Below are 16,248 nucleotides of genomic sequence, written 5' to 3' on the forward strand. Positions count from 1 at the left end.
GATATTCCATAGCCTCCAAATTTGCTAGACAAATTAGCTAATGGCAGGCTGTGGTTTTGAGGAACGGTAGAAAAAGTGGAGGGAATCTGATCAGGAATCTCTTTTCTACCTTGTCGTCACTTTTTAACAAGTCTTGAACAGCATAACTAGCTCCAAGGCTACAACTCCTTTGAAGTCTACCTTTAAGAAGACACCTACAGCTTGGAAAGCAAGAGCATCTACACCAATAGCACTGTATGTTAGAAAATTCTACATACCCATTTTGTTGCCGTTTTGGCCAACCAATAAGGGGAAGGGGTGTAGGGCAGAAAAGGAGCTAGAGTCCATCAAGGAAGACAATTCCCTCCTGGATCTGTACAAGTAGGAGGGGTGATACCTTGCCAGCTGATGGTCAAGGTGGCAGTATTACAGGACAGAGGATTTAACAAATGAGGTCCTCAGACATTGATACTGCCTACCATTCACTGACTTATTCTCCCCCTATCAGACTCTGACAATAAAATTGTTATCATACTATCTGAATTCTTAGGAAGTCCTGATTCTTCAGGCAGAAATACAGAAGATGATAGAAAAGGGTGTACTATAAGTGGTCCTGGATGGATTTACAGACTACTACAGTCTACTATTCCTAGCAGAAAAGTTGACTGGAAGCTCAAGATCTGTAGTTTTGGTGCTACAAATTCCTTTTAAGATGAAGACAGCAAGCACCATAAGAGTGGCTATGAGGAAGAATGATCATATGCTCTTTGGATATGACACATATCTTTACATCCAGGTCCATTTGTTATCAAGAAAATTCCTCCTTTATCCTAGGGGGAAATGTTTTCCAATTCAAAGTTATAACTTTTGACTGATGACCATTCCCCTGGTATTCTCACTAGTATCTGCTTGGGTGCATGTTGACAAGATTTACCTACTGGGGTACCCGAACAATTGGCTGACCCTGTCATCCTCCTGGAAGCAACTTCTTCAACATCTGGATATAACATACTCCTCTTTTGCCATGATATGGGGATCATTGTAAACATGGAGAAGTCCTGCCTCATGGCAAGCAAAGGATGAAATATCTAGGGACACAACATAGGGAGGAGTTTCCATTCACCAATCAGGTAACAGGACTCGAAAGAGTTGCGCACTGTCAGCATATAATTAGCAGAAGTTTCTGGGTCTTCTGTCATCATGATAAAAACTTCCCTCACGTCCATCTACATCAGCAGTCACTTCAATGGTGTGTAAAGAGAGACTGGTTACCAATCAGTGACCCAACCCATCAGCTAGTTCATGTGGAATAAGAAGTGAGGTCCAGTTTAGATTTGTGGCTAAGGAAGAAGAATCTCTTGAAAAGAACTACTTAGTAATGTCTTCCCCTAGAGGTACTTCCTTTTCCGACACAACAAATGAAGGTTGGTGTTCCCATCCAAGGAACCAATGCATTGCAGGCTGCTGATCACAAGAGGGGAAGAGCCTGCACATCAATCATCAGGAACTGGAAGCAGCTCTCTTGGCATTGCAGCGATTCCAGCTGTACCTGATAGGCCACTCAGTAGCTCTGATAAGCGGCAGCATTACCATTGTGGCATACGTCAACAGGCAAGGAGGTACTGTTTCACAGCCCCTCTGTAAATTGATGATGCAGGCTCATGAGTGGGCACTAATTGCTGTCAACCTGTCAGCAAGGTTTCTTTCTGGCAAAAGGAATATGATTGCCGACACTATTAATTGACAGGGACAAATGGTCAAATCAGAGATGTCCCTTCATCCTTGAGTGGCTAGGAGCCCTTTAACTTGTGGGGTTCCCAACAGTTGGCCTTTTTGTGATGAGATTTAACAAGAAGCTCTATATCAGGAAATGGCATTAGAGGACACATTTTCACATCCCTGGTACAGCCTAGACTTCTATGCTTTTCTACATTTATGCCTAATTCAATGTCAGGTGAACAGGAGGCTGTCGGCCCCAAACCTAAAAAAAGACTCCCAAGTGGCCCCAAGCAGAGTGCTTCGACGAACCTTTTAATACTTTTGACGGGAGGTCTGAGAATTGCCCATTTGGCCCAACTTGCTCTGCCAACCCCCCTCGAGGCACCGCAACTTACAGACATCCCTGTCACTTAACGTGTGAAGGCTCTCCAGCATCTCCTCTGAGCATTATTTGCAAGGTATAGAGCAGGAAATGTCTGGAATTAGTCATCCAAGGCTGTATTGCTGGCAAAATGGCCCAACTTCTGTGATCGTTACCATAAAAGGGTATTTCTCCTCTTGGAGCCTCTATTCAACTGATCACAAACATCCTTGTTTGTTTACATATAAAGAAGCTCCTTTCAGTCTCAGTGGTAGAAGGCTATCGCTCAGCATCGAGCCAAGTCTTCAAACTTAGAGGCAAAGACCTTTCTATATGTTGGGAGTTAGTAATGCTCATGAAGAGCTTTGAGCATTCCTGCTCTCTCAGAGAACTCCAATCGTCACATGGAACATGACCAGAGTTCTGAGGTCACTGAAAAGACTCCCCTATGAACTTATAAGGTAGGTTTCCAACAAGGATGTAACTCAGTAGATGGTCTTAATTACCTTGGCAAAAAGGTCGACTGTAGGGAACCCCACAAACTGAAAATGCTCCTAGCTACTTGAGGATGAAGGGACAGCTTATTGTATCTACTATTCAGTCATTTCAAGGGGTGGGTAAAGGTTTCGCTCTCCTTCATCTTCATGTTTGTAGTGAAAACTCAGAATCCACTCGTAAATGATACGAGATTCAAATCTTTCTCCATTTCCTCCCACCAATGAGCGAGTCTCCCTATTTTATAGGACGAAGGGTTTGCTTGTGTGTAGCAACAAATAAAAGGTTTTAATAGTAATTTGTATTTTACCTAGCTATACAACTTAAATCTTTAAATTAAATTTCCCATCTAATCCACCCCTTTCAGTCTTTCTGTGACTTGACAGATGGACAGGGCTTTCCCCTCGTGCAACATGTCATTAACCAACTACAGTACCTACCTAGTGAATATTCAATGGTTGTTCCAGTGCTGCAGAAGGCATATTTTTAATTCAACCCTTCTTTATCGAGAAGTCTAACAAAACGTAACACATTGTGTTTTTTGTTAAACCGAATCTTTCTCTCTCTCAAAGGAAAACTTGTGCTTATATCTGTGGTATTACATCTTTTTGTTTATTTATCATTCTTAGGAGTTAATAGGCGAAAGAGGCAAGATATTTTAGAGAATGGGAATGAACAAAAGATTGTGAAGAAGGAAACTGTTAAATGACAGGGTTATGGTAATTTGATTTGAAGCCAAGCAGTTTAGAATATTTTCATAATTCAGAGATAGACGAGTACACGAATTGACAGTGCCTGCTCATTGGGTAGCTGCATTGACAATGGGACCAGTGACATTCATAATAATTATTCAGATTCCCAGCCCTCTACAGAGCACACGCTTTATCCAACTATCATTTATGACAGCTAGAGAAATGATGCATTCCATGTGATCACCCTGGCTCTCACCTACCATTCTTCAGCAACCAAAGAAGGGTGACCATGTATCATAAAACTTTTTCATTTATACCATAATTAAAAAATGTATTTGATAACATATAAAGTGATTTGATTATATAGGGAAATGATAGTAAGCTTAAAACTTTTAATTTCTAACACATCTGTTATATGAAACTATGAAGTTAATAACTACTCAATTGCTGGGAAGTCACCTTTGAATTACTATATGCAAAACTATCATATAATGAACAGTGTATCAGGTTCGGGGCAGGGAAGGATAAAAACCAAGGTATCAAAATAGGGTAGTGAGTCTGATATGATATTGCATATATTGCTCTGTTTGCATAGTGTAAGCCATTTTTATTTAGATTAATTTTCATAAGGCAGACTTACTTAAAATTCCCTTGCATGCTTTTCACATCTAGCTTTCATTTTGATGGCAAAGTAAGCACTTACTTTGCGTATAATTTACTGTAATACTCTTGTCTATGCATTTTGTAGAAGGCACAATAAAAATCAAATGTTGTAATTTCTGTCCAGTTCCATGTATTGCTTAAAGACTTCATCTACATTTGTATATTGTCTCAATCATTTATCCTGTGTTTTGTATGTTGCATACTGTACATTATGTACTTATATTGTACAGACAATGATACTGACTCTGCTCCACTTGATTATTGAGTATTTAAGAAGCAAAAAGTTTATAGCAGTGTAGCTTACCATTCTTTCTTATAGGTAACACTTTACTTGTTTTTTAATTTTTAGATATTCTTGGAATTATCAGTTATTTCTATTTATTAATGATTTATATTTCTGTTTTTGCATTTTTCTCTTGAGAGGAATTTTTAAAGTAATTTTCTGAGCAATTCAGTTGGGTTTCATAATAGTACTTGTGTAAGTCGTCTTCATGCATTTTCTTTTCAAACGTGCAAGACAATATAATGCTAGACCTTGTTTACCACACATTCAAAATATAATAAGCATGAAAAAAGGAAAAGATAGGAAGGATATGATGATAATATTCTAACTTAATCTGAAATTATTGGTGCTGTGACCTTTCTTAGAATGTAACCCTCACATCATCTGAGGTATCATTATAAATGTAAAGCTAGTAAACTGTGATTATATTGACCACCCATTGTTGATCGTTTAAACTTGTGCTTTATTTGTACTACAGTGATATTTCTAATGTAAAATTTGGGAGGCTGCAAGAATAAAATTCTGTAGACTTTCAACTTCAATTGTGCCCACATCCCTTCTAATACTTACATGAATACTATCCCATGTGCAGTATATTAAATCGGTGACTGTACAGTACTAGCGTTGTCTTTGTTATTGTCTGTGTATGTAACTCTAGCTAATGCTATTATTGTTGTCACTACTTCAGATGCTTTTGTTTGCCGAGGGTACCAGATTCACCCCAGCCAAGCATGCGGCAAGTATGGAATTTGCCCGCAAGAAAGGCTTGCCAGAATTGAAGCGACATTTGATTCCTCGTACCCGTGGCTTCATCCAGTGTGTCCACTCCCTTAAGGGCCACTTTCCAGTCATTTATGATGTCACAGTTGGCTTTAATACGTAAGTTAGAATATTAAACTTGCTATTTTAAGATGTAATGAAAGCTAAGATTAATACAATAACTCATTCAGTTTTATATATGGAAATGAAAGTGTTTGGCTGCTACTTTTATTCAGACAGGACACTATTACAAAGATACACCACGTTTATCATAGAGATTAGTTTATAGTGTTTGTGGAATGATGCAAAACAAACACTTATTAGCTTTTCATTTGAGAATTTTTGAACTGTGATGTCATAAAGATGATGCTAATCCTGTCATTTGTAAAAAAAAAAGTAAAATGGATCTAAAGTCCATTAATATGCAAGAACATGAAAAGAAATTTATTTATAAAAGAACCATTGCCCATTGTCAAGTTTTAATTATAAAGAACTTTGAAATTTCTTTTCAAATTGTAAAATATTGTTTCCCCAATTAGCCTAAGTGGATTTCCACAAAGCCTTGCTTCACATCCCTTTACTTGACTGGGACCGGGCTTCACTGAATGTGATTGATATTGCAGATACTAATTGCAAAAAGCTGCAAAGCCCTTCCTTTGTGATGTTTTCCCACAGCTAAATCAGTATCTCCTGCTCTGTTGTGAAGAGATTATTTAAGAATGTGCAGATTTTTGGTAAGAACTTGTATAAAGTTGAATGAATATCTTAAAAGGATAACAGTTCATAAATGCTGGGAAAGTATATGATCAGTTAATCTTAATCTCCCAACAATTTTAGGTGTCTTAGTTTTGTGCATCTTATTTTGTGTTCTTTTCCCCTTGGTATTGGTTTGTTTTTGTTGAAAGTTGAGTGTTCTGTCATTTTTACTGTATTTTATATTTCAGGAAAATGTCATCTATTTTTATAATTTTGGTATTATTTATTTTGTTTGTGACACATATCATGTATAACATGCTGTTAACTTAAAGAACCGTACAATAAAAACTAGAGTAAATAACCCGTACACTGTAGTTGTAACACCTGATAACTTGCAATCTGTTAAACTAAAAACTACTAATTGTACAATTTAGTCAGTCCTAGAATGTTATAATGTTCCATGAAATACAGTAGACATTTTATTCCAAGTGCTTGCACTTAAATGATGAATCTTTTACACAGTTTAAAGTTTTCAATCTAAGTTCAGAAATTTCATAAAACAAGCTTTCAAGACTTCTTATCATTCAAAGGTGCTTACAATAGCATTCTAAAGCTATCTCTTGCCTTTCAGGATATCATAGAATTTTGGGGGGTGCATTCCTTTAAATGCTCTCCCCCCAGTGGCCATTTCCTGTGGTTGGCCATTTTTTATGCATTGTTATATTTTTTCTGAATTTTGCTCAAAGTTACAGCCCTCATTCAAGAGTAAAACCAGAGCAGTCTTGAGTGAATGATAGAAATTGAACCCTTAATTTTGGTAAACTACATAATAACTGCCTATCTCTCTCTCCTTTAATTTACCTAGCTCCTCAGAGTCAATTTTAATTGAACAATGTGATCCATACCATTAGTGTTTGGCCTTGCACATTTCTCTGTAGATTGCACTAAGGTACTTCGCAATATCCCTTTGTTTAACAGCATTTTTTTTTTTCTCTCTCTCTCTCTCTCTCTCATATTAATGAAATTTTAAGTGCTTAAAGGTTATAAGTTTGAGGTTTGGTTGTCGGAAATCAATTTTCTTATTTTAGTCTAGTTGCTTCATTTGCAGATAAGTCAAGAGTCCATCTCAGTTTATTAATAGTTTCGACAATAATTGTTTTTAATTGAAATCAAAATTAATAGGCGAACCAATTTAACATCCAGAGTTGCAATCAAAGTTTATAGTTTGCTCTTGCATTTATTTTCCTTATAAAAGTCATAAGGTTTTCACAGACATCGTATTATAGTGTAGTTTTATTAATCCAAGACCTTGTTGTTTAAAGCAGTTTGTTAGATAAATTTTTAAAGCAAACTCAAATATATATTTAAAATTTCCACATTTATTCTTCATACAAGAACTTTAACAAATGTTGATAGTGAGTTTTTGTCATTTCTTAAATTCAGTACTTTGGTTTGTATGGAAATCTCCCAAGTTTTGAATACATTTGAAGATTAGGTTTCAAATTATCTGTTGGATGTGGTACTCTACTCCATGTAACATTGGATAATGCTTCACAGTCAGGTAATGAATTATTGATAGTGCTGAAAACTATCAAACATATAAGAATAGGTAGCCATTTCATAAATACAGTAGTCTATGTTGGTTATCTTTTTTAGGTATTTGGGTTAATATTTGAACTAGAAAACAAGCTCACTGCATATGCAGGCGATGCAATCTCTGCTTCAATTCCATCTCCAGAATATTGACCAATGGTTGCTAAATCCCTTGGTAGTAATGTAGCTAAAATTAGTGCATGAACCAGCTTTAAGGGGATGAAATTGAACCTTAACAAGACCTAAGGATAGTGGCTCCTCAACATTGAGATCTTTTTTGCATTGACAATATCTTTAACTACGGTATGTACAATTCATTTAAAATTTTGAGTGTGACTCTTGATAGCAAAATAATTTTGAGAAGAGTCTTATCTTTTTTTAGAAAGTCTTTCAAGGGTTTTGGGGATAAGTATATTCTGAGAAAAAGTTTAAATCTCTTAATATGACCTTGTTTGAGTATTGTACTCCTATCTAGTCTTCAGTTACTGACTTCCATCGCAATTTGTAGGATAGAAATTTGCTGTCTTATTAAATTCCTAATTAACAGTAGTTTAGTGAGCTCTTTTGCATGAGATTTTTCGTAATTCAAAACATCCTTTGCATTCAGATCTTCCCTGACTGTACCATCCTGTATTTATTACTAGGTATGAAGTTGATTCTCCATCATGAGGCACAATACTGTAATGTATTGTCGAAGTGTTATTCCAGCTGACTAGAATGAGGAATGATTTTTTAATCTTGGGGTTGAATTGGTGGAATTTCAGAAGTTTAAACTTTTTGCAAATGCTTTTGTTGAATAGGTTGACATGAGTTTGTGCTTCTCAAATCAGGTGATAAATGCAACCTACTGAATGATTTTTTCTTGCTAAAAATACTTTTCTTATTCTAAGCTTTTAGAAAAGAGCGCAGAGAAACATTTGCAATTGAATATAGGAATTGATTTGCAGTCTTAGAGACTTTAAGAGACGAAGAGCAAACAATTAATGAAGAATGGTGTGATATTAGGAACATGTATCAGTCAGTTGGTTGTGAAGTCTTGGGACATGGAGTTACAAGGAGAAAGCCATGGATATCAAATGATACTTGGGCTACTATAAAAAAGGAGACAGAGACAGAAATTGATTGTTGAAAGTTTTCGACAAAATAATGAAAATTACATGATAGAACATGCTAAGTATACCCATCAAAGAGAGAGATGGATCTGTTCTAACAACAGAAGAAGAAGAAAGATAATGTTGGATGGAACACTTTAGTGAGGTTATGAATAGGAAATATGAAGGGAATAATTTTATTGATATGCCTGAAGCTGATGAAGACTTTGATGTGACCCTGAATTAATTCAAGTGTGTTTGAAGTCAAAGCCATCATTAAAAAACTCAGAGATGAAAATCCATGGATACGATTGAATAACTGCAAAGATAATACTGACCGAAAATTAAGTGACTCCCAGAATGCTTACAAGATTATTTTGTATGTGGCATGAAGAGGCAAAACCTGATGAATGGGAGTTAGTGAAAATGGCAAAAAAGGGAGACGTGACTGATTGCAAAAATTGCAGAGGCATAACACATACGTCAGTTGTTATGAAAATATATAGTATGTTTATTCTAAAGAGCTGAGAGATGAACAAGTAGGATTTTGAAAAGGTAGAAGTTTTATTTACTCAAAAGAATCCAAAATAGTAAACATATAGAATTTTCAATAAATATGGAAACCCAAACTTACCCCAATTCGGCTTACATATTACCAGGTTCTTTAACAGTTTTTCAAGGATTCTTTTCTGTTCCTTTCATTCAATAAATCGAGAAATTGCGTTGTGTTTAAATTATGTGACCAGGAATAAAAACATTCATATTTATTACTAACCTTAACTATTCATTGTAAAATTTCCTATCCGGCAACCCGAAGTATAGTCTTATTTTACAAATGTCTGCTAGTAACGATATCTAACGTGCATGCATGCCCTTCAATATCGCTAACATAACAAAACACTTATAAAATTTTGACTTAGCTTAAATCCATGATGGTAAGAACTCTCTTGGTGGTGTGTTAATTCCTCTCCTCCCCTTGAGATACTGCAGGGTAACCAAGACCCTATCAGTCACACTCCTGAGCCGGTACTAACTCGTTCTGAGTTATATTACTCAAAGTCGACTGAGGATCCACGCATGCGCGACCCGCATTCGTAAAAAACAAACTTAACAACTCGTTAACGATTGCTTAGAGTCAAACAACTATTGAATATATTTTACCTTTCAAAAAACTTTGACCAAAAAGAAATAGTATATTATTACAAACAATTCAATACAACAATTATAATTTTCTACGCATCTCACATTGCATAGTGTTCATAATATTTCCCTTACAAAATAAAAGATAAATGACTGCTTATTGGTCTTTATAAATACACTATCGTGATTCTATCTTAAGTCACGATAGAAGTTGCACAGACTAAATTTTCATTTTGAGACATGTACAACAAATTTATAGAATATAGAAATCCACTTATGATGGCATTTGTGGATTATGAAAAAGCCTTTGATAGTGTGCACTGGGCAATTTTGTGGAGAGAGAATTGTGTAATTATGGAATTCCTCTTAAACATGTGAATTTGATTGTCTGTTCATGAACATAGCAGCAAGTGCAAAGTTAATGTTGATGGAGTCTTATCAAATGAATTTCCAATGAACAGTGGAGTACTCCAAGGGAATGTGTTGTCACATGTGTTTTTTATCTTCCTCGTGGATTTTGTAGTGCATATAACGGTCAGAGATGGTGGCGAATGATTGGACTGGATTGTTGATAGGAAATTAGCAGACCTTGAGTATGCTGATGATGCTGTCCTTGTTAACAGAACACCACAGGATTTTTAGTGTTTGCTCTTGCTAAAATTCCTGAAATATCACATCTGGTTGGGCTCAAGATAAATAGAGGAAAGAGAGAGATGATGCAAACAGAATATGCAGTGGAAGATGAAATATCATTAGAAGGAGAAAGAATTAATGAGCTAGAATCATTTTAGTATTTAGAAACTGATCTCCTATACAGGGTCTTTAGAATTAGAACTTTGTGAAAGAGTGAAAAAAGCAAATCAGATAATGGGTAAGTTAAGTAGAATTTGGAAATCAAATCACCTGAAATTACATATAAAAATCAGACTATACAGTATATCAGTTTAGCGAGATTGGTGTTACTATATGGACATGAGTTATGGTATGACAATGAAACAAGCTCCAATAGATTTAGTAGATTTGAGAGCAAAGCCCTCAGAAGGATATTTGAAGTTAAATGGCAGGACAGGATTAGAAATGAAACCATAAGAGAGATTACTCGAGTGCCATATGTAGCACTAGAAGAGTTAAAAGACCCCGCCCTACATGGCTGAGGACTATGAAGCACGAAGTAGGAGATGATGAATGAACTAGTATTAAATTAAAATCTCAAGATAGAGACGACTGGCAAAATCTAACCAAGGCCCATTGTGTCAGTAGGTATAGGAGGAGGAGGAGATGATGGTTTACATTCAATTTTAATGTCACATCAAAATTTAGAGGTTTGTCATCCCTATTACCAATGCAAGATAATTTTGTAGTCTTTACCTTCACGATGTATGATTACAAAGCTTAGGATACTATTGACTTTTAATTCCAGTTCTTTAGCAGATATTTTAATAATATATCAGTCATTTTCTACGTAACGTCATTTGTAACAACTACGGTAATTGTTTACTATTTTAAGAAAGTTGAAATGGAAGCAAACCACTGTTGTTATCCAAATCTATAGTTCATAACAAAATACTGTAGTTGTTTTTCATTTGGTTCAATAGTTTTATTATTCAGTCTCAAACTTTTTTAAGTTACATAAATATAAACAAGGAAATTTTTTTTCCACGGCAACTTTGCCAACTAGCCATGTAATCCTGTGAGGAACAGAAGACAATGCGATCTCCCTGTCAATCCGGTTCATATCTGGCATAAAGAACATCTTGGCAGATGAACTGACGAGGAAGACTCCGATAGCTGGTTCCGAGGGGTCTCTTAGTCCTTCGGATATCAAACAAAGTGACGACTTTGTGGGGTTCACCAACATTAGACCTGATCTCGACATCCTTCCACCGGAAGTTTCCGGTGTGCTGCTCACCATTATTGGATCCATAGATAGTACTTCAGGACTTTTCAACTTCCGTGGGGCAATTGAGACGTCTACGCGCTCCCGAAATTCTGCCTAATGAGGAAGCTCCTCAACTGACCAGTAAGCAACCTTTCCATGGCGTGGATAGCCCCATTATAGCAATATGCAGAATGTTACCACCACCTGCTGTTAACAGTTTCCTCCTTCCCATGACTTCCTACATCAACCACATGCTCAGATTTACCATCAAACAGTTGGTTCCCTATGACTTTGCCCCTGGAGGATATCCAGCTTCTCCTCACTGAGAGAGGGTTTTTACAATTTGTATCAAAACAGATATCTCGTTACCTCAGAAGGTCTTTGACCTTAGTCTGCTTGGCAGAAGAGACAATCTTTTTTGGTTAGTGTGTCATGGAAGAGTTGCTTCTCCGCTCTTAACGACTACCTCTTTACCCTTAATTATGGAATTCTTACTTTGCACTGAGAGGGAAACTGCTCAATCTCGGAGATAAAGGATATTGTTCACCCTTAAGCAAAGTCTCTAAACTAAGTGGGATTACTATTTCCTCTGTGGTAGATCTGTCCATCCCCATACAGAGTTTGAACAGGCTTGCTCTCAGTCGCAAATGAGATCACCTTCGTGTAACTTTATCTGCTTTTGGAAAGGAGCACTTACAAGTCGCAACATCGGTCTTCGAACCGTGATCTAACTCAGAAAACACTTTCTTCTCCCTTTAACCTCCATTGAGAGAGTTAGCAAGATGCATGGTCTCCCTTACAACATCGACTTTTCTCTGGAAGGAGGGCAAGTTACTTTCAGCTTCATCCTCAAGTTCGTTGTTAAGACTCAAATTCCGAATCGATGATCCTAAGTTGCTGTTTTTGTGTCATGTAAGAGCACCTCACAGCTACTTGCGCGAACTCCAGGATCTTGCCATTTGCTTGTTAGAACATCCGGTCAAGAATAGGGTGACGAAGTACACCTCCTTGTGGATTAGGCAAGTCATCAACCATGCCATTAATCCCTCCCCTCTTCAACAATAAGGGATATGACACAAAGTTAGATGCATAAGTATGTTCTTTGCGTTCAAGAAGAATTTTCTGTGATGCGGGCACTACAAGTGTGTGTATGGAAGAGACATTTTACCTTCACTACCCACTACCTGCATGATAAAACACACATCTCTAAATTCAATAGGCCATGTGGCAGCTGCACGATAAGTGGTATAGCTACCTTAGCTCCTCACATGACTATTAGCAGTCGTTCGAGGACAAAGGTTACTGTGTTAGTCCAGGGTAAATGAAAAAGGTATGACTGGCCTTTTCTTCATCCTCCCCTCTTTTGGGGAAGAGCATCCAAAGACCCTGTCAGCTGGATCTTTTTCTCTGCAGGTATGCCCCCATATTGCCTGTAGCTAGAATACGTGTAAAGGGCAAAATTTTAAGAGCAGATTTGGATGAAAATGTCAGGGTTCACCCATTACACAAGAGATGCTTTAGGAATTATGAAAATATTTATTTACTTGCACTCTGTTGTGTTGTTGTTAGGGTATTCTAATTGCATATGGTTCATTAATAGGATAGTTTAGAAGGATTGACTTTAATTTGTGTAATATACTCATTTTAATTATGGTATATAGTTTTATGTTATAGTAAAATAGAAATATTTACCGGTAGTGTATCTTTATTTATAGTTCTCAAGCTATGTTATGTGAACCTGTTGGTAGGCTAGCCTAGTTAACCAAAACCTGGATTTTCCATATTTGTATCGATGATTAATTTTTCTACTTACATTGTAGTTGGGAAGGATTGACTTAACAGCGTCTAATATGCTCAGTGTTATCATACACTGTAGCTGTGTTAATGTAAAATGAAAATAAGAATTATTTTTTCTTTTATTACAATACTTCCGTCTCCAAAAACTTTTTCCGGACAAGATGCTAGGAATGATTATATCATTTGCCAAGAGATGGCCGTAGTGGTGGTTGTCCTTAACCTAAAATTTGCAGGTTATTGGTACCTACACTATGGTATAGAGGAAATCAATGATACAAACAAGTATAAAAAAAAGAAAAACTGTTTAATAAACTTGAAATTAAAAACCACCAAAATCAACACTTGTCATTTGAACTATTAAAAAGTATTAAATTTTTTTCTTATCTGGACAGCATCGTCATGGGCATGATCTTCATTGCTTTCATTTGCACTAGCGCTGCCATTATCCTTCGTTGTGTCTAAATTGGTTGAAATACTTTTGCTGTATACTTAGAAATCCAAAATAAAGACAATTTTATACCATGCTTTCGCTAAACACGCCTCCTAAAACCAAAACCATTGCTTTGTTCAAGTTCCATCGCCGATTGTAACTAACAAATGAACGCATTTCCACATCTGTGTAAAGGTTAGCTTTTGCAGCAATAGCTGTCTTACTAAGCATAGGTTATATAATAATGATATTATTAATGTTGATTTAATTACTTAATCCATAGAAATTCAAAATAAATTAAATAAGAGCGATTTTGTCAATTTTTTTTTTTTCCCTAAAATTGCCACTTGAAACGGAAAACATTTAGTTTACGTTTCATCGCCAATCATGACGAACAACAAACGAATACATTTACATATGTAGGTGATAACTATTGATACTAGAGCTTTTAATAAAGATGTTATTATAAATAAAGATTATGATGTGTGGTAAAATATTTATAATAAAAGTGTAGTAACACTAGGCTTGCCTTGAAATTGCTGTTCACCCAATACATGGGATATACAGTATGAAAAAAAACCCATTTTGTAAAGGAAATTTTGGGGTTCGCCCTTTACGTGGGGTTGTCCTTTACATGGTAATATACAATTTCTGTTTATTTATTCCCTGTTACATAACCAATCTCCTTACGATGGGGAGTTAGGACGTCTGGTCCTCATTGTGTACAGTATATTCACAAATTTGTTGATTATACATAGCCCATGACAATTGGTTATGTTCTTACACTCATAATCACTTTCGCACGGGGTGTTAAGATGCCCTTTCCTTGCAATGTCATGCTCAGATGCAGCAATCCTGGGTCAAAAAGTTTCAGCCAATTAAAAAGACTTCTACCCACCTTAGGGTGAGTCTCCCATATAAAAAACAAGGGTTTGGATTTGTGTTGAAAGAAAGGATAAATTTGTATTTTTCTTAAATATATAAACCTACGTTCTTTACACATACCCACCATCACCTACCCCCAGAGAAAATGTTCCAGCTGCGATGAAAGTGGAGAAGGTTTGAGTGAGCGGGCTGGGCGGTGCTTCTCCCCGCTACCACTGGTAACAACCGGAACAGTTGTTGACACCTCTTTAAAAGATTTTATACCCGTATGCCAGCTTGCACTGATTTCTTCTCGTACGTAAAGAACTTGGGTTTGTATAGTTAGCAAAAATATAAATTAATTTGAAATTTGTCATTTTTATTATATCTCCAAGAGGGAAAACTTTGTCTCAGCGGTAAAAGGCTATTGCTCAGCCTTAAGCCAGATCTTTAAAGTGAAAGGAGTCCTTATTTTGTCTTCGGCAGAATTATCTTGCCCTCAGCCAGAAGTGAGACCCCCTCCTTGGAACATGCTCCATTCCCTACAAACCGTTACGTCGAGCGTTAGATCGCAACTTGACCCCCAAAATGGTCTTCCCTCTCATCCTAGCCTCTGTAAAGAGGGCACGTGAGTTGCATGGTCTCTCCTACAACATCGTCCATTCAAGTTATTGTGGCAGGTTATTCTGTTTTGTCCCAGATTTTATTGCTAAGGCTTAAAATCTGGCTGCAGCGGACCTTAGGTTTGGGCCTTTCGGGATTGTGAGTCTACGGGAAGTCACCGATAACACGGATCAACTGTTCTGTGAGGGCACTAAGGTGCTACCTCAATCATACAAGAGGAGCTCACCCACACAACAATAGGCTGCTTGTCAGCATGGCCAGGTTCAAGAGGAAGGTTACAAAAAACTATTTCATCTTGGATCAGGCAGGTCACTGACCGTGCCCTCACTCCTATCTCCATTCATCAAAAGCAATGACCTAGAGCACATGATGTTGGGGGCAAAAGCACGTCCGTGGAATTAAAAAGGAACGGGTTTAGCTTTCTTAGCTTCCTAAAGGACAATTAGCAGTCAATTGAAGGTAAAGGTTAGTTTCAGTTTGGGGTGATTGTAAAGAAATGACTGGCCTTTTTCTTTTCATCTTTCCCTCTCTAGGGGCACAGCATCTGAGGCCCTGCTAGCTGCCTCCTGTTGACTGTAGGTAATACATATTCCATCATATCCCCAATCTCCTGGCATGGGGGAGTTGGGTGATTTAGGTCTGTATATATAATGTCAAACCTGAGGTTACAAGAACGTAGGTAGACAGTAGTCACAAAATGGTGCTTCACTCGCAGACCATAACTGCACAGGCCATCGGCCTCTCTGGTATTATAAAACATGAGGGTTCATGATATGTCAGGATTCCCATCCTACGCTTCTTTAAGGTCAGGTATAGCAATCCCTTGGATAATTTTCAGCTAGTAGAACGGACTTCCACCCTCCCATGGACGAGTTTCCTACGTAAGGAACAAGGGTTTGTATTTCGTGTCGGAGAAAATTTCAAATTTGGAAACCTGAAGTTCCTGACACATACTTGTCCTGCCATCACCTTCCCCACAGTAAGTCCTGTATGCAATCAAAAGTGGTTGAGCTACCGAGTATGCGGGTGTTACAGAGTGCCCCCCTCTTCCTACCGGGAGGTTGGCTGTCATCTCGCTCAAAGATTTTATAGCCTGAGCACCAGCTTGCATTGATCTATGTAAAGAACTTAGGGAAACTAACAAATTTAGCAGGAAAGCTTAATAAACACTCATAAAACTGCT

General features: G+C 37.1%; 1 protein-coding gene across 3 annotated transcripts in view; it reads left to right on the plus strand.

Moving 5' to 3' along the window:
• Nucleotides 1-16,248, plus strand: part of LOC137642537 (1-acyl-sn-glycerol-3-phosphate acyltransferase delta-like) — a 171,490-nt gene that overhangs the window by 130,019 nt on the left and 25,223 nt on the right. For all 3 annotated transcript variants that reach the window (XM_068375173.1, XM_068375175.1, XM_068375174.1), the window contains exon 5: nt 4,881-5,071. In XM_068375173.1, the coding sequence (XP_068231274.1) occupies nt 4,881-5,071 (191 nt within the window). The remainder of the gene's footprint in view (nt 1-4,880; nt 5,072-16,248) is intronic.

The sequence above is a fragment of the Palaemon carinicauda genome, chromosome 6 (assembly GCF_036898095.1).
Source record: "Palaemon carinicauda isolate YSFRI2023 chromosome 6, ASM3689809v2, whole genome shotgun sequence".
NCBI classification, from domain to species: domain Eukaryota; kingdom Metazoa; phylum Arthropoda; class Malacostraca; order Decapoda; family Palaemonidae; genus Palaemon; species Palaemon carinicauda.